Source organism: Apteryx mantelli, chromosome 4, assembly GCF_036417845.1.
Source record: "Apteryx mantelli isolate bAptMan1 chromosome 4, bAptMan1.hap1, whole genome shotgun sequence".
Taxonomy (NCBI): domain Eukaryota; kingdom Metazoa; phylum Chordata; class Aves; order Apterygiformes; family Apterygidae; genus Apteryx; species Apteryx mantelli.
In genome coordinates, this window is record NC_089981.1 from 78057710 (window position 1) to 78079519 (window position 21810).

At 42.0% G+C, this 21810-nt stretch overlaps 1 protein-coding gene across 4 annotated transcripts in view; it reads left to right on the plus strand.

Moving 5' to 3' along the window:
- The window catches only part of RCOR1 (REST corepressor 1), a 90018-nt gene extending 72172 nt beyond the window's left edge, over positions 1-17846 (plus strand). For 3 of the 4 annotated variants that reach the window (XM_067295003.1, XM_067295004.1, XM_013940774.2), the window contains 6 exons: positions 3091-3169; positions 7684-7878; positions 9115-9192; positions 9922-9979; positions 10499-10728; positions 13409-17846. In XM_067295003.1, the coding sequence (XP_067151104.1) occupies positions 3091-3169; positions 7684-7878; positions 9115-9192; positions 9922-9979; positions 10499-10728; positions 13409-13450 (682 nt within the window). In that variant the 3' untranslated portion in view covers positions 13451-17846. Of the gene's footprint in view, positions 1-3090; positions 3170-7683; positions 7879-9114; positions 9193-9921; positions 9980-10498; positions 10729-10896; positions 11841-13408 lie in introns of those variants that run through there. The other variant, XM_067295005.1, reaches the window with a different exon arrangement.
- The last annotated feature ends 3964 nt before the right edge of the window (positions 17847-21810 follow it).

A 21810-nucleotide genomic window follows, 5' to 3' on the forward strand; every position in this document is an offset into this window, starting at 1 on the left:
GCATCTGGTGGGTGACAGGCTCCAGAGCAGCACCAGAGGCCTGTGCACAGGCACAACCCCTCTTCCCCTCTACCCCGTTCGCAGAGAAAGCTGTCACCAGTATAAGGTTTCAGGCCAAGCTCTATTCCCTGTTCAGAGATCAAGTTAGACTATTTCTTTGAGTGACTGAGAAGAGGGGAAGCGGAGGGGACTTTGGATGAGTAAGTACCCTGGTAGAGCTCTCCATAGGAGTCCAGGCCACTTTAGGATTTGGATGGGGGTGGCGTTCAGGAGGTCCCTAGCTGCAGAGCTTCAGCACATGACTTTAACTCCTGCTTGTGCAACTTTGTCTGTAAGCTCCCCCTTGTGGGTACCCATGCATACCCTCTGAGAAGGTAGGTCAACCTATGGCCTTGTGTGTATTCCTAGGAACATCTGTACCATTAGAGCTGCCATTAAGTGACTTTGCCTAGTTCTGGAGCTGAGAGGGCCTCAAATGTGGTGGCCTCAGGTCTATGAAAAGAACCTCTAAACAGCAGCAAGTCTGTCATCTTGATACAGGTGTCTTCACAGCCTGCCCTATAACACAGTTTAGGTCTTTGCAGACCAAACTTGCCCAATTTTGAGAGCCACCTGGCTTTGAAAGACTCCTAACGTAATTGGGCAAAGTTCTGCACAGGCTTTTCCCTCAAAGGAGTTGTTGCTCCAGCGCTTCCCAGGGAGCGGTGGGCTGGCTCCAGTGCCGTATGACTGAGCCCTATTTGGGAAGGGGGAAGAGGGTGCGTTTCCAGGGTTGAGCCATATTACACCAATGACTCACTCAGCCTCTCCCAGCTCTCTGCTAGAGCAACAATGCTTGCTTAACAGGCAGGGCCATGGAGAATACTACTAGCCAATTTATCCATTATTTGGATGGCTTTCTTTTACCTGAGTCTCTTTTTCATTATGTTCTTTACCCTTCTCTGCAAAGGCTGTCTTGGTTTTCTTCTCCCCATCCTGCTTGTTTTTTGTTTTTGTTTTTTTCTTTTTCCTACTGATTTATGAGTGGGGAGGGGGGGTATCACTGATAAGGCATGTATGTTTGTGTCTCATACTCTGCAGTTTAGGATCTTTTAATACTACCTCTCTAATCTTGTTCTGTGCTTATAAATGAAATTACTGCAATCTGGAAATACACCTCTGGTACATATCCCTGTTTCCTGGGGTAAGCAGCACCTCAGACTGAGGTGACTGGGAAGGAACTATATGAACCGCCATGTGCTGTAATTTTGTAGCCTTTGGAGAAGGCAGTTGAATTGCAGATGCACAGTTTGCTTTACATCTGCAGCAAGTTAAACACTAGGCCTTTGCCTTGATGTTTGATTTCCCTTCTTCCCCTCCGTTATGTAAAATAGTTAAACCACCTGCCCCCAGGGATTTGTGTCAGTGCACCCATGCGGGGTGTGGAAGCAAAGCTGGGTGGGGTTGGGGTGCCTGAATTTTGGGGTCACACTGTGCCATTGGCATTTGCAGAACTTTGAAAATGTGCTTAGGTTAAGTGATCAATATGGAAAACTGCAAAAAATGAATGAGGTTTTGATCTAGCTCCTATCTAGGGAACTTGCTGGAGTGTAAGAGCAAACTACAAGCACAGCATAAGCCTATGGGGGTTTGGCCTTCAAAGAAAGGCTGATATTTGAACCCAGGTGAAAATACGAGGGAGATCTGCAAATAGGACTAACAGAAGAGGCAGTCTGAGGTATCTCACTCAGGTACTGCTGTATCTCCTCTGTGGCTAGGCAGGGAAATTCCCTGACCCCTCAGATTGCCACTAAAATAGCTCCTGGTGCATTTGGGACCAGGTTTTCAGTAGCTGTTGTTAGTTGCATGTGAGGGATTTTGTATGTGCAACTCTGGGGGGGTGCCTGTGAGTGTTCATTCCCACGATTACACAAACTAAAGAGCTTGTGAATCAGCTGGTGAGCCAGGTGGCTTGGGCGAGCAGGAACGGCTTGTCCAAGCAACTGCTCTTGTGGAGACGGATGTTGGCTACAGTCACCCTGCAGTATGTTCCTTAGGGGACGTCTGCACAGCTGCCACAGCAGCGGGGGGGGGGGGGGGGGAGGAGGACTGTGAGCTGGTATCGCAAGCAAGGTATGCTCATTAGCACCTATCTATACCTGCTGCACCCCCTGAGCCTGCTGTCCCTTGCTCCTGGGTGAAGCTGTCGAGACTGGTTCCAGCACCCAGGCAGTGTAACGCAGCTTGCACTAGGTTTTCTCTGTGCAGCCCTGCATCACACTGTGTTGGTGTGACATACCTGATCCAGCTGAAGTCCCTTATCCTAGGCTGTAAAGTTTGAAGTAACAAAATAGGTTTAATATTTATATAATAACTAATTTTAAAAAAAGCTTTGATCAGATCAGGTTATTTCTTCATTTTCTGGGCATCATCCCAAATGGTGCAATTAACTTTAGCTGTGTACAGTACAAAAATTCTAAAAGGTGTGTGAAAATATATTTGATTTAATGTCTGATTAAAATTCCAATAAAGCCAAACTGGCCAGGTGTGCCAAGGTCACTTTCGCTATGGCCCGAATTTCATGCCCATTATTATTCTGTAACTGATACCTCTTTTCTTTTTCAGGAGAGAATTAAATGTGAGATTACGTGACTGATAAACATTTTTATGCTTGTTCCTGAGGGAACTCATCTTGTGCATGTCTCTTTTGCTAAATGTTAAGAAGCTGTATGAAATCCATCTTAGAGCTCCTTGCTGCAGTTCTGAGTCTTTGTTTCTGTCTGGGTTTGCCTGAAGTTAAATGCTCAGTGTCCAATTTTCTTTAAAAGATGACTTGAGTAATTGATTTTATGTATCTTGCCTTCATCTGAACAGACATATTTTGCCTAAATACACCACTGAAAAGTTTATGTAGAAGCTTTTACAAGAAACAGTCCCTAGTATATTTATGATTAAGAAGTACTTGACTCTCTAAAAACAAAACAAAACTGAAAAACTACAAAGCAAAGCTGTTGGACTTGCTATTGCATCCATGCATTTCTTTCAGCATGCTATTTACAGCAAAACAGAGCCTCACAAAATAATACAGTAGTGCTTACTTTTGTCTTCCAGTGAGGATGAAATGGAAGAAACGAATGGAAATAACCCTATTGATATTGAAGTTGAACAAAACAAGGAGAGCAAAAAGGAGGTATATATATATATATATATTTTTTTTTACTACTATACAAATGGAAGTGTTTACTTACTAACTACTTTGTGTAGAAGCTGACAGTATCTAATTTTCTTTATTTGTGCTTTGTGTAGTTGACATATGGGAATAGAAGAATTGTCTTCAGAATTTTTATTAGATCAAGACAAGTATAGACATAAGTTATTATGGATGAAGTTAGGAAAACTTAAGACTTTATCATCACATGAGAATATATTATGGGAATGTTTCTAGTCTTTTTGGTTCAAGATTGGCTGTGTTAGCTTGAACCACCTTCAGTGATGGTTTAAGTCAAGCTAACTGCGCACTGAAATGGAGTAGAACCACTTACGAACTGTTGTGATGACTTGGTTGAGAGGGGATGTGTCCTTTAAACTGCTCTAGGTAGAGGAGCGAGAGCATGTTTATCTGCAGCCATAGATGCTAAGGTAAATTCCCGATCTTTTGAAATCCTCAACAATAGTACGGAGGATTTCAGCAGCACCAGGATTGCAGCTACAGTGGTGAGCAGTGAAAGAGAAAGTTTTTGTATGGCCAGTTTATTATTGTCTGGCAGAGAGGCCTTATCCTGTTACGTGCAGAATATTTTATGTATTTAAAACATAACACTTTCATCCCAAATACTTCATTGTAAATGGGGACACAGTTCTGAATGAGAATAGAGCCACAAAAATCTAACTGGCACCTTTGAAAACTTAGTCTATGATGCTTAACAGGAAAGTGTAGGTAGTATTTTCATTAGTATAGCTTGCAGGTTATCTGTTTCTAAACAAAAACCCTGCAACGCAGCAGCATGGGTTGTGTGCGTGAGTGGATGCTAAAGGAAGTTTGCCCTAAGGCCTTCTCTCCTTGAAGTAGCTCCCTCTCCTGATTTCTCATAGCCTGCTTTCTCTCCCATAGTCATTCTCAGCTTCGGATCCTTTTTTTTTTTTTTTTGAAAATTTTTAAGGTTTTATGTAGAAAAAACAACACTAGAATTATTTTAGACTGTGATTGCACAATAGGCAAAAATAAGGGCCTAGAGCAGCTTTTTTGTTGGTCCCTGTCAGTGAGAATAGTTCCTCTAACAAATTATTCTGAATGGAAAAAAAAAAGATAAATCACAGCATTCTGGTCTGTTCGCCACCCGTGCTGGAGTGCTCTCTAGGCTTCCCAGAAGGGCCCAGCTGTTGCTTGCCCTGAGGAAATCTGCCTACGTGATGACTTCCTGGGAGCCACGCAGGTGATAGCAGACACTCCTATTCACCCTTACAAGAAGCTGAGCTCTTGAAAGCCTCAGCAACACCCACATGGGAAGGACTCTCCCTTGGCAAAGCTGCAGAGTGTGCAGCTCTCCAGTGTGTCTTGTAAATAATTAATGCTATAATCTCATTTCCCATTATTTTAATTTCACCCTAAGCCCTTTGAAAACTTGCATCTGTAAGAGAAGTCTTATCAATCCCCTTTATTGCTGCTTTCTTCCCTACCATGCTGGCATGCCATGGGCTTGCTGCAGAAGAGTGAACGGTAGTTCTTTGCAGACTTAACTGGGCCTGTTTAAGGCCAAAACAGAGCAGATGGCAGATAGCTACCATCAAGACATTTCTTTAGAAAAAGTCTTGTATGGGAGGATACTGTCTGCCCTCCCTTTCACACTAATATGGGCCGCTGCGTGCTCTCACCAACCTGAACGAGAGCACCAAAACTCACCAAGCGTGTGTGGTCACACGCTGTGTTTGCAATGGCAGGCAGCCTTCTGGGGGCTTTTCTGGACAGCGATTGTACTGGAGGGTAAAATGAAGCTGGAAACCTGCATAGCCTGTGCAGAGTTAATCAGATTAGATTTTGCAGTATTTGAGCCTGGGGCTGATTGAAAATCCCTCAAGAGAGAGTGTGGGAATCCAGGAGAGGAATAAGTTCCTTCTTGATCATTACGTATCTTTTAATGATGCGGTCAGATTTGCAGTGGTGATGATGCACTGCCAGCCCAGGACTGTTACCGTAAGGAACCTCCTTGTCCCACCCCTGCAGAGATGGGTTTCCTGGCTCTGAGACATGTCAGTTATTACTGTATGACTTGTTGGGTGATACTGGGATTTCTTAGAGTATCTGAAACCTCTCATCTGTGTTTCCTCTTTTGGGGATCATTGGAGGGGGAATCTTCCTTATTTTTAGTAGTTTCAGTGTTAGTGCAACTATTCAAGTTTCTTCAAATGGTGACTCCATGATACAAAGGTCATGAACTAGAGCTTCTTTCTTAATATCTTCCTTCTTCCAGAGACAGTTGTTCCTGGAAATGCCTCTTCTTTCATTCTGTGTTTCTACATGACTTAATCTTTTCTTTTTAAACTGTGAAACCTGAGGAAGGGGCCTTGTTTCTATGAAGGGGGTTTGTACAATTAAAGTGTTCAGGATAGCAATGGCAATATCTAAATAAACAGAAAAGCACTGCTAAACCCCTCTATTGGCATTTTAATTCTGTGTGTGTGGTGTTGTGTGTGTGTGTGTGTGTGTGTGTGTGTGTGTGTGTGTGTGTGTGTGTTGGTTTTTTTTTTTTTTTTTTTGTGAGTTGATTTAATTCTATAGGGATACATGGGTGGCCAGGAAGACAAGAGTTTCCACATACGGTAGACTTTGAAATTCTCAGAGCTTGAGCAGTATCACTGGGGCTTAGAGGCATTTGGAGTTGTCAAAAACCATTCTGTTGGAGTTCGGACTTTTTGTCAACAGTGCAGAATAGCTGCACGCTCTCTGAACTTGGCAAAACGGTCATCTGAAAGGGCTTTCATTTATGCTCTGTGTTGAGGCTTCTGGGATATTCTAACTATAGGCATTGTGTGTTTGTCACCCGACAGCCTGAACCTGTTGCAGGGCATTACTGCGTGGTCCTGTGAAATTCTATATGTAGATGAAATATGAATAAATCTGAAATGTGTATCCATGCTGAATAATTTACCTGGCTCAGTTATCAAAGCGCTTGCTTCTGAAGCAGAGTGCAGAGCTTGCCTTGCTTGTTCATAGCTCAACCAGTCTGGTTTCTGCTGCTTGCCCATCCCACTGCAAAAAGAATTTGGGTATCTGGCCCGCAACAATAATAGTTATTTCTTGCTCTTGGGCTTGCCTTAGACACTGCCTCTCATGAAGCCCTGGGCAGTAACGGAGGGAAGAAGAAAGCTGGGAGCAGACAACTGTCTGCATTACTGCTCCTGTATGGCTTTGGCTGTTGAGCCCATGCAGCCTTGTTTCATCTACCTGCAGCTATACTGTGGTTCTCCAGTCTTTGGGAGGCAGAGCCACGTGCTTGCTTGCGGTTTTGTGCACAGCCTCCTGTGGGTTTGAATGTGTGAGTGTTTTAATGCTCACTAATGAGTGAACGCTGCAGACTGTGTAGAAGCTACATGTAGCTGCAGATTAGGAGGGAAACAATAGCACAAAGTGAAGCCAGTGTTTTAAAGTTGGCAATGATCAAGTACAGGATTTCAGATGTGCAGCCTCCCCTTTCTGCTTTCTCTCCCCCCACCTCCTGTTTTATGTTCTTGGCAATATTCTAGCCACTGGATAATAAATTAATCTTGGGTATGAGTTGCTTGTTGAAAGCAACTTCTGGAAGAGGTGGTTTGGTATTAAAAAGAATTAAATGTGTTCTTGAAAGCATCTATAGTGAATCTTAGCTAATATATCTGCTAGAGGTGTGTGCCTAATTCTTTGCTTTAAAAGAAAAGCCATGAAAATAATTAGTGGTGTGTGAAATATTCCCTTTTCCAAAAGAGACTTGAATTTTTTGGGGGCAAAGCTGCATCCGTTTAATGGAACAGCTATATATCCGTCAGTGCTATGCAAGGAAACTTAGCAGCTCCCAAGAAACCATATAATGATATAAGAATTACTTTGTAGTCACCTCACTCCGTCATCTTTAGCCTTTAAATAAGTTTGGTTTATCCCCCCCCCCCCCCCCGACACATAGAAAAGTGAGTCTCTGTAAACTTTCCAGTTGTGTTCTTCCCCATCTCCAAATTCTATTTTTCTTCCTTCTGATGTTCAGTTAAACTGATGTGTTGAGACTGGGTGATGAAATCAAGAAAAGGGGTTTAGGAGTGTTTGCAAATTACTGGAATATTTAACATAATGAAAATTGGGCATCTGTTCCAGAAATGAAAATGGGGCTGAAAAAGCAACCAGTATCTCTGTGAACATTAAAAGCTGCCTAGAAAGAAAGACAGGTTTGTAGAATACAGTGTTTCTATGACATGCTGCCTAGACCAAGAAAGTTTCTTCGTGTTTGCAAGCTACCTTTTACATTCTCCAAGCTTTGAGGATCCTGAAGATGAATGATTAAAGCATCTCGCCAATCTCAGTGTAGATCCTGGTTTGAAAAGTGATTTAGGAATGTAGAATTGGATTTCTTGATCACTGCAGGGCTGTTGAAAAGAGTACCCACAGCATGAGTTAACGTTGTGTTTATTTGGTCACTTAAAACATGCCATGCATTTTGTAAAATGACTGCTCTTTCCCAGATGCCACCCGCTGAAACTGTTCCTCAGGTGAAGAAAGAAAAGCACAGTACACAGGCCAAGAACAGAGCGAAGAGGAAACCTCCTAAAGGAATGTTCCTTTCCCAAGAAGATGTGGAGGCCGTTTCTGCCAATGCAACAGCTGCTACGACTGTACTCAGACAACTGGACATGGAGTTAGTCTCAATCAAACGACAGGTACAGATGGGATAACTCAAGAATAACTTTGTTTGCTACTTCAGGTGATGGTGTCTGTCACAGTCTGCAGTGTTCCCAGGGATTCAGCTTGACTGTGATGATTCTTATCATTGTGTGGCTTAATAAGCTGTCAGCCTTGTGCTATCAATTAATGCAGTCCTGTGCTTTACTTTTGTTATGCTTTAGTTCTGTGGTAGCCTGCTTTGTACCTAAAATGAAGTGAGAAAAAGTCTATAGCTGTGATCTGTGTGTCCAAAAAGCTGCTGACACTTCTGAAGGAGTATCTGTTGGCTGTCAGTGTGTCTTGCAGTCTGGAGTTCCTCGTGGTTTAACTGTGAACTTTCTTCAGATGGCATTGATTTCAACAGTATCTAGTTTCTATCTGCAGCAATTAACTTCATTTACCTTTTCCTATGCTGCTTTTGGAACAGCCAGAGCTCTCACAGGGAGCAGATACTGTGCTGTCATCGTTACTGTGTGGGCTTCTTTTCCAGCCTTTCCTATAGCCATTTGATTTTAAGTGACTCCCTGTCGAGGCTGTGCATGAACAGAGTGCCAGGTAGTGCATGGTGAGGTGAGGACTGCGTACTCATTGAGTGTTTATTTTTAATTGGATCTTAGCATTTATAACTTCATTTCTTTTCCATGTGAAGTTTTGATATGTGTTTTTTTTCTTCTTTCCTAGACAGGTATCATGCAAACTTTCCTGTGTAGCTTTTGCCTCTCTGATGGATCTGTCTTTAAAACAGTTATGGACAAATGTTTTTTCAAACATGTTAGCAAAGACAGGTTTAGTACTAGACTCTTTCCTAGATCTGAACATTTTAACTGTTTTTAGAGCACAGATCTGGCTGAAGCTCTTTATTAAACTTAATAGAATTGGTATTTTGGCCTGAAACCGCCTCCTTGGAACTCTGGGAGAAACTCTCTAGCAGTCTTGATTCATTACATGCTGTGAACAGGACCTTCCTTCTTGTACTGAGCACTATACAGACCTGAAAGCTGGGGCAGTTCTTGATCCAAATAACTTGCAGACAGGATGGAATAAATTTATGGGTCTCCTGATGTCCCAGCTGTTTTTACATTCCTTTATTGCAGTATAAAAATTTCTTTAGAAAAAAAGAGGCTGTAAGGAGAACTGGAATGCTGAGCTTGAGGGGTTCTTGCCAGGGCTGCTGAAAGAAGGCTTGTTGAAAGATTTTTATCCTTGTTAAAGGGATGAAACTTTATTTTCAGATTCAGAATATCAAACAGACAAACAGCGCTCTCAAAGAAAAACTTGAAGGTGGGATAGAACAATACAGACTTCCAGAGGTAGGACCATTTTCTGACCTTTGTTTGCTGTGAAGATAATTGCTAATAATTGCTAATTTACACATCAGTGCTATTTCTTTTGCTGATAACTAGAACCAATATACTATTAGTTGTCGTAGTGTGAATCCAGACCATTGCCGTATTCACTGGTGTTGCGTTATGGAGATGGGAGGTGAGAAGAAAGTAACAAAGCAGTGTTTAACTTGGGAAATCGGTTTCTAACAGAATCATTGGTACCCCAGGCATACCATGTTCTTTTCAGAGTGTTATATCCAAGTGTCTCTGTGAGAGAGGTCATCACTGGGCTCTAAATGCTAAGAAATATAGGAGAGATGTTAATGGCCTATCTTTCTCTCGGCACTTGGTGCTTTTCCTCTTTTCCTTCCAACTCTGGCACCTCAGGCTGGAAATAACTTGACCAAGATTACAGAAGGTGTCTGTGGTAAAGACAAGCATGTACTTCTGAAGAGTTTGTGGCTCTTGATCATCTGCTCAGACCATTCCCTATCTTTTTGCATTGCCAGTAACTGACAGACTTAATGTATTTCACAGTTAACTGGCTGGATGCCCCATACAGTTCTTTAAAAACATTGTTACTACTAAAAAAAAGATGTGGCTTGACTAGCAGTTAATTCCTTGCTGTGTTGTTGTGATGTTTTTCTGAGCTCAGATACAAGTGAAAGTTGTTGTTTATGCAAATGGAATTACCTAATTATTTTTGACATCTAGGTCGTTCAGAAATTTAATGCACGTTGGACCACGGATGAGCAGCTTCTTGCTGTGCAAGGTATGGAACTACAAGTCTCATTTCGGAGCAGTATTTCCCTTCAGTGGCTACTGAAGGCTTTTGACATTGCTGGATATTAATGCCCAAAGAAAGGAATTGAACAAGGAAACAAACCCCCCACCCTCTGCAATGTAAATAGCACCTTGAGTGTTTGCACATAATCTCTGGTTGTCCAAGTTTTTAGAAAGTGAAACTGCTGGGGTCACTGTTATGCTCTTTGCCAGTGTAACTTCTCAAGTAATACAGACAGGTTTGCTGTTTTTCTGCTTGTCTCATCCTACCCAGCTCTTCTAGATTTGGCTCTGCATGTCTTCACTACACTTCCATTGCCTTCTCTTTTCTGGAGCTAGTGTTAACTGTGTCTCATGACCAATTTACAACCTTTCTTGCTAGTTTAGTCAGAGAGAGGCTTGAAACTGTGAAGCTCAGCTTTGGATCCTCATGCTGTGATTTGAGCTTGATCTGTGGTCTTTGTGGAATTATCACTTTGCTTTTTTTTTTTTTTTTTGTTGCTTTCAGCAATCAGGAAATATGGCCGAGACTTTCAGGCAATCTCTGATGTGATTGGAAACAAATCTGTGGTGCAAGTGAAAAACTTTTTTGTAAATTACCGACGTCGCTTCAACATAGATGAAGTTCTACAGGAGTGGGAGGCAGAGCACGGCAAAGAGGAGACAAATGGAACCAATAGCCAGAAGCCTGTAAAATCCCCCGATAATTCCACTAAAATGTCAGAAGAGGAAGATGAGGTAAATCCAATTTAAAAGCCACCAAAAGTTCCCAGTCTGAGCTTAGCTCAGATGTATAGACTCCCTGCAAAAGCCATTTTTCATAATCTTCAATCAGCCTGTTTTTACTACTAAAATATGCTCAAATATATTTTCATTTTATTTATTTCACTTCTGCTGGATATACAGATCCCAGAGCTGATTTTTGGGAATTCCAGGCATAAATGAAAGTGGGAAGAGAACACTTAATTTTCAGCCTCTGATGGTATCTCATCAGCACATGGACGTTTTCATGCCTTTTACTGCTGAAACACAGGTGTTTATCTCAGTTGGATGCTTTCCCTGCACTCAGTTCTCCAAGCTGTTCTAGGTTTGGCTCTGAGAAACCTCAGACTTCTGAGGAAAAGCTCCTTCTTTCATTTGTGATTATGGAATGGTTTTACTTAGGGGAAGGGAAGAAAGCTATAAACAGGGCAAGTGTACAAAACTGTTCACCCTGGAATTGCCTAGAGGCAGAGTTTCCTTGAATTACAATGGTTTCTGTGAAGGCAGAAATTCTAGGCACAGCCTTTTCTGCTCTCCTTCTTGAAGGAGGTTCACTGAGATAATGCTTCTCCAAAGACTATGTTTAAAGTTAACTAAGAGACTGCAGAGTATTTAAATATGGAAGTTACAAAAATGTAATATTAACACAGTGTTGCAAAAGAAAAGCCCAGCCAGAGGTTTGCATGTGAAAATATCTGATGTTGGGGCTCCCTTTGGCCTAATTTTATTAGACGGCTTGGCACAAAATCTGCACCTTGTCAAATGCAAGCACACTCAACAGCAAAAGGTGAATTTTGTTCTCTAGTGGATTAAAGGTTGTTCCCTGTAAGATTTCTGTGTACTGTATATTTTTTGTAAGTTGCCCTGACTGTGGCTGGTTCACTTGTGCATTGCCATGTTCAGCCATTCAAAGAGTAGGACTTCAGTGCTTCACAAATCCTAGGGATATGTTCTTCAAAGATGCCTGTATTTGGGGACTAGGGCCAATGATAGAAAAATGAACAAAACTAAACTCAAAAAAACCTTGCATTCTCGGGGGGAGGGAGAGGATTCAATTGCCCTATTTTTCCAGACTTGAGAGATGGAGCAAAGAAGCAATCATACTAGTACCTAGACACCCATTTGAAAAGTAGATGGATAACGTCACTGCCTTTTCTGGTGACTGACAGAGTTGTATCGGTCAGCAGTGCAGACTTCTTCCTCTCTGACCCCGCAGAGATTCTTCCTGGCTTCAGATGAACCCTTTCTCCTGAAAGTTACAGTCAAAGGGAGCTTCACTTGAGACAGGAAACAAGTGTTGGGGGTAGTAGCAGGAACTGGAGTTTGCTGATGTGGTCAAGTGCTTGCATCCTGGTGCAGTGAGGATCCCTGATGTGTTGACAGAGGAAGAGGGAAGAGGTGGCAGGGAGAGTGGAGGTGTGGGAGCACGGTCAGGGTGAAATGGCTGGTGGAGCAGGAGTCATAGTCCCTAAACTAGCAGTGGGGAGTGCCCAGGCTGGACCTGAGCAAGCACTGAGTGGTGGGAAGTAGGCAAAGAAGATAGGCCAGTGGGAATGGCTGCAAAGGCCAGAGAAAAAGCCGCTACTGCAAGAGTAAGGCAGTTCACGGTGCCCTGCAGAAATGACAGATGAGGACCAAGCCAGGCTCGGAGCCTGCCTGACCGTGCTCTGTGTAGCAGACCAACACGGGGAGGAGCCAGGCAGGGTGGCAAACAGCTGCCAGCCATGACTTACCATGTTTGCCTTACGCTAGCACCGTGTGGCTTGCGGTTCTTGATGAAGCCTATTCTGGACAGTAGGAACTGGTGTGTCGCGGTTGGGAGGAGGAAGGTGCTGGCGGCATGGAGGGGGTTTTAACTACTGAGCCATAGCTTTTTGTACAATTGCAAGAGGAAGGATGTTGCATAGTTGAAATCTGATGGCCATCACAGTGCCTGAGCAAATCAGACAGAAATGTTGCCTCCTAGAGTGACTCTAGATGTGGTGTTCCTGCCTTCAGAGGTAACATAAGCACAGTGCTGTAGGCGACTGGGTGCCTGGTGCCTTTTTGAGTACTTTTGTGGGCTAAGTGACATGTGATTGAATTATCATGTAGATGATCTGTATAGGCTAGGAGGGGAGTGCTTGGTCCCTCCTGAGCTGTACAGTGCTGTGCAACTGGGGTCTGCTGCTGAGAGCACTTCTTGCACAGGCTGTTGAAGTTGCATCAGCTGGGCTCCATCACATGGTAGCCAGGCAAAGGCTTAGCTGGTCTAATACACAGGCTCCTCAGGTGCTCTTCTCTGGCAGGCCTTTATGTCTGCTTGGCTGCCAGCCTACTAAAAGCTTTGTCAGCCCTCTGACAGCTTTGGGCTTTCCCCTTCAGTGTGTTTTCATGGCGAGTGGCCACAGTTCCTTTTTCTGAAGCGGGGGGAGGTGAGATTGCTGATTACAAAGCAGCCTCAACTCCGGGCTTATTCTTGTTAATGTTCCAAAGAAATCCCATGTGGCTCAGAATAGGGGAAGCTGCTCTGATTCCTTACCGTATGCCAGGGTTGTCTGTCTTGTTGCTTTCAGTACCTTGGATCTAGGGTGAAGCTTGGAGATGCAAGAAAGCATGTGTGTATTCATTTTTAAACTAAACATCTCCTTTTTTTCCCCCTCCCCCTTCCCTCCAGGCTACTTCTGTTCTTGATGTCAGATATGCATCTGCTTCGTGAGAAGGTGCTGTAGCCTAGAACAATTTGTGTTGACTACTGTGTTATCCAGGATATCAGGTATTAGCAAACCTCAGACAGCCATCTGCATCATATCTGTGGACAAGCAGCTATTACCAAAAAAAGGCAAACGCTTCCAGTCCTGTGCTACATCTGCCTTAATCTCCCCTCATTCCTCCATACTGCCTCCACTTTCTTTCAAAAGCTCCCAGGTAGCTCAGCTCTCCATTTCATCAATGTCCTGCTTAAGCATGGAGATTTCTAGAACCAGTAACACCTGTCTGTAAATTTTGACCAACCTGCAAAGCAAGGAGCTCCTTAGCAGCCCCACAGTAACTCTACACATTAGGAGTTCTTATAATACTTGGTCCATAGGGTATAAGTATGTATTGCTGCATGGCCTTGTGGTCTCCGCTTCCTGTGTATTCTTACGATGACACTATTATTAGTGAGCTTTCTATAAAGGAGAGGCCTGTGCACATGCCAGTGGTGTCAGGTTTGTTCTGAAATGACAGGGCCTGTTAACAAGCAATCGTGAATAATGCAAAGTGGTAGGAAATGTTATTTCTGAGGTTGGGTCAGTCCAAGGTTGTAAATGTAACTGATTACACTTCTGGTTTGTGCAATTCTTTGCACTGTATTTGTGTGTTCTTGCTTCATAGAAAGCTCCCTAACTGAGCATTTTATTCCTGTATATTTTAACGGCTTTTATTTAGTGCAAAAGGGAATACGTAACCTGAAACTGTTTGATACGCTATTTAACCCCTGGCATTCAGCATTTGCATTGTAACTTGTTAAATGAGTGCTACACAACTTTCTTTTTCCTGATCCTCTGTGGGATTAAGTCAAAACAAACTTTCTCTGGTGCCTCTCCTTTTGGAATATGTGCCTTTTTACATTTGGCTACCATAGGTCACTCTCTGTCCCAGTGTCTCGTTCCTCTTCAGAGTGCTGTTTGCCAAAGACATCAAACTACTTCTCCCACTGGAAGCCTGGACAAGGGTTGGAACACAAAATTCAGCTTCAAAAAAGTAGTTTTTGGTCTCTTGGAACTTTAAATAGAGGAGAACCGGGTTAATTTCATTGGCAATTTTAACCCTTGTGAAGCACACATCGCTTTCATGTTCTGAACCAAAATATGCAATTTATAATCTAAGAGGTGCTTTTCCAAATACTTGGTGCATGCAGCTTTCAAATCCCCAGCCCTCTGCTCAGATGACCTGTGCTGTGGCCTACCTGGCTGGTTTGAACTGGAGCTGTTCTTGAAAGTCCTGTATTCAGGCTTCGCACCTTGACCAAGATGTTTGCTACTGACTGCCAAGCAGACAGTACTTAGAGAAGCTCAAAGCAGCAGTATTACTTTTTGCCCAGTGGAAAGCTGCAAAATAACACTATTCATTTTAAAATGGTTAATTTAATGATGTTGGAAGAAACCAAAAGCTGTCTTTGTGGGTGCAGAAAAGGACCTTCTTTGCCTCTCTCCCTCTACAGAGGGTTTGAGCCAGGATGGCACACAGCAGTGTGTGGCACCAGCCTTTCTTAACTCAACCTGAAATGAGCTAGCCCATGTCCTACAGCTGAGGTGCTGCAACTTGGAGTCTAGCCCCACACTTGGTGCTGATGTTTGAGCAGCTGGGCCACGCTGTGCTCTGTGCTGTGACGGCTCCTTTCTCTGTACCTGAGCTAGCTAGCTTAAAGCCAGCCTGCTAACATGCACAGAGCTGCTATCGCACCACCTTCAGTGTAGGCATAACCCCAGGAAAGGCAGGGGAAGTGGCCTTGTTTATCGCTGTGGTTGTCTCCTCCTTGGACCTTGTGTGGGGGAAGTGTTTCAACATCAGAAATCAAGTGATGACATGAAGGAGCGGATAGGCATTTCCTAGGGCAAGCTAGAGTGTGGAGCCCAGAAAGTGCTCATTTCAGCTGCTTCTGTGGCTATTTCTGATCACCTTCATTCTGGTAGCTCCAGACAGAGCCTTTTAGGTGCTGGGAGGCTGGAAGGGAGCTATTCCCTGCTCTCTGTATTAGAAACCTGTAATCCCTTAAGGCAGCCCAAGGTAGTGGCAACATCTCTACAGCTGTTTATGTGAACTGGCAGCTTCGGTGGTGGACCTGCACGCGCTCCTCTGGTCTGTGCAAGCTGGGGATGGGGAGTCTCTAGTGAGAAAGGACAGTAGTTGCTAGTCAGTGTGAATTAGGATTAAAGATGGGCAAAGAGCATTATGAATTCAGCTGACACTTCTGGTGTAAAGCAATGACGCTCATTAGAAATACTCTAGTATAAACTTCCTGCTGGTAGAAATGTTCTGAGAGAGGCTCTTGCCAGTGTGAGAGGACCGCGTAGACTTGCATCCCAGCTGGTGAAATTCATCTGTAAAAGTTTCTACTGGCTAGTTAGATAGCTGTGAGGACTTGTAGGTTTTTGCCCTCAAATCTGTCCATCTTATTATCAGAAAAGTTGTGTTTTGGCTTCATCCCCAAAGGGTGGAGGGAAACATGTATAATTCATGATATTAGGAAGAAAAAAGTTGTTTGATTACTTTTCAGTTGACTGCTATCTTATTGTAGTTGATACATACAATATAATAGCACTGTATTTTAAACGTTTAGTTTTTTACATTCTCTTTAACTATTATGTTTTTAAATGCGATAAAATCATTTTAGCTTTTAAAAGTTTAAATGGTTTGGTCTTGTTTAAGTGAAGACCCTTTTTTTTCTTTTTTTTTTAATGGATCAAGCATTAGATATACCAACTGGTTGCATTCTGATTAGAAGGGTCCACAAAGATTACTGCATAAGATATAGAATACTCACTTAAGTTTTGTTTCTTAAACTATCAATGTGAATGTCATAATTATATATATTTTGTGGAAAATGGGAAATTATTTCTCCTAAGTATAAGTTATTGTGCAAAATATGGTATCGTTAAAGAAAATGATAGTTTAAGTTTTAGTTTTAGAAATCTTAAAGATATAAAAGTGTATTGCATATGCATAAACAAATTTCATTTGTTCTATTTAATTTTTATGTAGCTGTGTAAAGTGCTAGGTAACTTCTTTTTTCGCTTATCCATTAAAAAAACCTTGTTACTTGAATATTCGTGTTTAACTGGTTTGAAACAGTGATCAATTTTTGTAAAATAATCTTATAACCAAGGGAAAAAAATACATGCCTCAGTTGTGCTTAACAATATAGCAACAATGTACAATCAGATGCTTAAGACCATAGTAGCCATAACTGGTAATGCAACCACAGTGGTTGTGTCTTGATATATTTAATACCAATGGGGATAATGAATTCTTAATATATTTTTACAAGTTTGCAACCAGGAAGACCCCATAAATATTCACTAGAACACTTTTGTAATAGCTAATGTAAGAGTGAAACTCTTATTCTCTTAAAGCAATGTCCTGACAAACATTTTTCTTTCCTGTACAAACACATCTGAAACATTATGTATTAAAATACACTCATTGTCACTTTAAATTTCAGTTTTTATCCTCTAAATCGCTAATATGCTGTTGGTATTCTTGCACACCAAATATGAGCCAAACAGTGCATTACACTAACTTGATCACTGGATTTGTGAACATAAATCTCCAAGTCAAGGAACTGCAAAATTGTCATGAGATTTTTTTCTGATCTGTGTTTTTTCAAATCTGTATAAAATTATGCGTAGCCCATTCAACAATGAGTGGCCTGATATTTACACTTAAAAAATCATTTTATTAGCTCCAACTTGTCTTCAGCAAGTCAAAATCTAGTGATCTTGTGCAATGCCCCTAAAGCAAATACTTTCTGCCACTCCCTGGATTAATGCAGCTTTTCCTGTTGATAGTAAAGCACAATTGCAGTGAAAGTTACAGTTCAGAAGATGGAAGGTCAGTATAGTCTATGCATGTTGTATAATAATGAGTGTTTACATTCATATTCTCCTAAAATAAAATTTATACTGGAGTGTATAGTATTCCATTATGTAGATTTTATCAATTTTGTTAACTGCTTATAGATTGCTTAAAAAAAGTTTTTTCAAGATTTTAAAAGATGTATAAGGTTAAGTTTGCAAATATAATGGAAATGCTGTATAGCTTTTGAAGTGATAAAATACTCGTTGGGATTTTAAAGAAAGTATGTTGTAATAATGCTGTTGTAAGTAATATTTTAAATGTCTTTTTTGCCTGTTTTCTATTATTCAGCACACTTACTGTGATGAATGTTCATAGCATTATAAAATTGCTTAGCCACTGAAAAGTAACATTTGGTTTTGAATTATTTTACTGTATGAGGAATTATAGTGGGGTAAATTCCTTTGTGAAATTCTACATAATTCATTTTTCTATGATTTCCAATGTTTGCTGACATCAAATAAAATTTTTTCAAGCCATTGATGTAATAAAATATGTAGTAAAATGTTATTGATGTAAAATGTTATTGATGTAATTGATCACCTACCTTTTGAATTTTGCTCATCAGAACCAACAGCCGGACGCCCTGGGTGGTGCCCCTTCCTGTATTGCATGTTCTGTGTTTAGATGTCATTGGAGCACAGACTAACGGGAATTGAAGCTGGTGGGTAGAGTCCTAGTCTTTGAAGATGGGATCAGGCCTTTAATACAGTGATAGTAGCTGGAGTTGCCTGGCATGCAAAGGCAGGCAGAATCCATGCCAGTGGTCTTGGAGAGATTGCTGCTGCTTTTTTCGATGGTGTAGCATATTCCTCCTGTTGGCTGTGCAGCCGTGCTCTCTCCGCAGTCTCACTGGTGTGTGCGTTGCTTTTGGCCAACTGGCAGCACTGTGGCGAGACAGATTTTGTGTTTGGGAAGCACTGGCATTGGGATCCTGGCTGCTCTTGGATGGGGGTGGCTGTGCACTTTCAGCGTAGAGCCAGAATCTGGCCCGTAGGATATGTGTGGGGACTAGCTGACAAAGTAATTGCTATTGTAATGAATAGCTGAAAAATAAACTGTTGCCTGCTGTGTACAAAGGGCTAACACAGCTATACAATTTAACAAGATTATCATCTTTGTCCTACAATGAAAGAAACCCATTTAAAACGCATGGAAAATTCATTTTACCCTTCAAGCCTAGCAGTGTGTCGATGCTGCTGTCTGTGATGGTCCAAGTGGTTGTAGATTGCACTGGGGGTTGAACCTTGTTGAAGACAGAAAATACTGTCCTTTTTGAAAATCCCGCAGAGGGTTGCGCTGGATGCAACTAAGCACTAAATGCAGAAGCACAGACAATACATTGTAGGGTAATTAGGGGAAGCTGCTTTGCGTCTGTCTTGTTACATTGAACAAGCAGGTTACCAGCAGTGCTTTGAGTTAGGGTGTTGGTGTGGGACAAATAGCAAGGCATGCTCGGGTTTGGTTGCGTGTGTTGCATCCGGCAGAACTAATGTGGCAAGATATTGTCGTGGTTTGCAGTGCTAGTTGTGTATGGAGAACAGAAATTAGTCATGCCTTTATATATTGTAAAGTAAGGGGGGGGACTGACTTAGGGTTTTGGAAGCATAGACAGCATTTTTAAGAGTTGAAGATTTTATTTATTTATTTTTATTTTTTTGCTGAAAAGCGTCTTTGTAATCTTCATGGTGGTGAAAAATACAGTACCAGCACTGTAAGGTAGTGATCAGCTTTTTTAGCAGAGTCATTTGACTCCCAAGATTTTCTCAGCCCTTAACCTTCAGAACAAGCAACTTCTTCCCAGCCCCCAAAGCAAAACAAGGTGAAATATAAATAAAATAAAGAAGGAACTTGGCGCTCTCCATTTCAATCGGGGAACATCATCAGATGAAGGAACTGGGACTTACTGTGCCCAAAGACATACCTGAGGAATCTCCAGAAGGGTCCAGGAAGCAATGGTAAAGTAGTGGTGGTGATACTGCCATTTTTAAATGGCACGTTTCTGCCTAGGAATGATATTTATTTGTAAATGGAAATGCAGTATTGAATTAATGTTGAATGAAATTAAAAATGTTAGACTTCAACGTTTAGATCTTAACTAAGACAAATACGTATGGGGAAACCTTAGTTTCCAAGCACATGCATGTGTACTCCAGACCTTTCCTGTCTCTGCCAGCCGTGGATTATAAATAACGCAGGAGCCCAGAGAGCTTTCTCTCTTTGAGAGAAGAGGCATTGCCTTGCAGGATGTGATATGAGCTGGAGTTCAGGCTGAAACTGAAGAGTTCAGTAATGGTGCTGTTGTGCCACTGAGATCTTAATCTAATGCCCAAGTATCAACTCTGTGAAATAAAACAGTGTAAGGGTGGGTTTTATTACATAAACCAACTTCTAGTCTGAAAGACAGCATAGGATGTTAGAACTAAGTCCCAAATCTGCGATCACATTTTCCCCCTGAGCTGTGCTGTGGCTCCTCTGGTACTCGAGGTCAGTCTCCATCACTGTCTTGGGTTACTTTGGGAGATGAGGTAAGAGGTCCTGCAGTGGGAATCTCCTGTAGATAGAGGAGATGGGAGAGGTTTGCAAGAAAACTGTGGATTTGCTGTTAGTTTGCAGGTCTCCCATGCAAGAACTTAAATGAGAGAATAGTATCAGTAGTGGGAAGCTCGTTATTCTTTGCTGTGACTGTAGGCTAATTTCTTTCCACCAAAATAGTCTTTGAACCAATAAGAAGAAATGTGATTTCTGGTCTTGCTTTTGGCAAATAGCAAGCAAAATGCATATGTGGATGTATGTGAGAAGAATCTCAAGAAAGGGCCTACTGAAAGAGGTAGAAAAATTGTTTGCTTTTGCTGAGGAAGAGATAGAGAGGGAGTTACTATAAAATATTAAGGTAATTGGTTTCTGAAGTCATCTAGGTAGATCTTGAGCATACAGGAGGTCTGAACTTTTCTGCACCTTCGGCAGATCACTTGGAAGTTTTACCTACTGGAAGAAGGAGAAACTTGTATGGAAGAAGGCGGTAGGCCTAATCTTTAAAAAAAAAAAAAAAAAAAAAAAAAAGTATCAGGGAGCAAGACAAGGACTGATAAGATGGAAGGAAGATTGATCAGCCAAGAAATTTACACTGGGGAGATCATGAAATGGAAGTAAGAGCATTGACAAATGTCGAGCTGACTTATGTTTGCTTCCAACATGAAAAAACAGTGAAGGACAGGTAGAGATTTGTGTTCTAATTCTGGATGGACATTTTGCTGTAGTTTTCACTAAGGTAGTTTGGAGCAGGAGATGTGGGGAAGGTGCGTGACGTGATGGAAATAAAAATGTGTACTTGTGAGATGGGAAAAATCTTTCTTCATCTTCACACTTTGGGGAAGCAGATATACTTTGTCTGAAACCTAGCACATGAAACTGCATGCCTTAGCCAGACTTTTTGAAAAAGGTTATAAAATAGAAGATGGTGCTATGTGACAGAAAAAATGGAATTGATATCCAAAAGAAAGAGATGAATAGGAAATCTAGACAGCCCACAGACTTGCTGATACTGCTTTGTGTATGCAAGGTTTAGAATAAGTCATGATGGAATGGAGAATTAGGCGAGTTAATAAAATTGAAGAATAGGCACAATGGGTTTGCGAAAGAATTGTGCCCAACTAGCCATTCACGAGGTGTGGGATCCATCAGTGGATACGGATATCTCTGCCTGAGCTTGTTGCTCAGAATCCCATAGGGAGAAATAGGCTTTTCTAGGGTGTAATTAATTTAATACTAAATTAGATGTTGAAAACTGATCTAATTATTCTGTCCTGAAAGTGCTTATTTCTCTCCTTTGATTATAGACAGAGCCTAAGGCAACTGCCTCAGATGTAACTTTCTCATACCAAATAGCTGTAGGTCACTGAAGTTAGGAGTTAACCATACCCAGGTGTGGTTATGTGGACTAATGCCAAGAGGGGGCCATGAGAAGGACCCCTGCACTGCAATGTTGCCATGCTATTTACAGTTAATGAGCAAACGTTAATACCATAGTACAAGGCCCTTGAAAACCTTCCCTGGGACATCGTGTACAAAGCTGGTTCATCCTCTTGAAGATAAGTCAGGCTGACCAGGAACAAGTGACAGGAAGGCACTAAATGAATTTGTTTTCTTCAAGCAGGCAGAACAAGGGCTGGGAGCTGTGCCTGTTCCCTGTAAATGCCATCACAGAGGTCACCATTTAGGGACAATAGGCAGTGCTGGTGGCAGAGAAGCTTGGCTCAGTTTTAGCCTGCTCATAACCATAGTGAGATGTTTCTTCCAGTTTTGGGGCAAATCTCTCCATTAATGCAACACTCTGCCATCAGGCAAAGGTGGTGTCATGATTACCAAGGTGAACTCCAAACAGCAGAAAACTCTTCCCAACTGAGTGCTGCTGGGTATGGAGGAGTCCTGGGCAAGCTCTGGCTGCCAGCTGGGGTC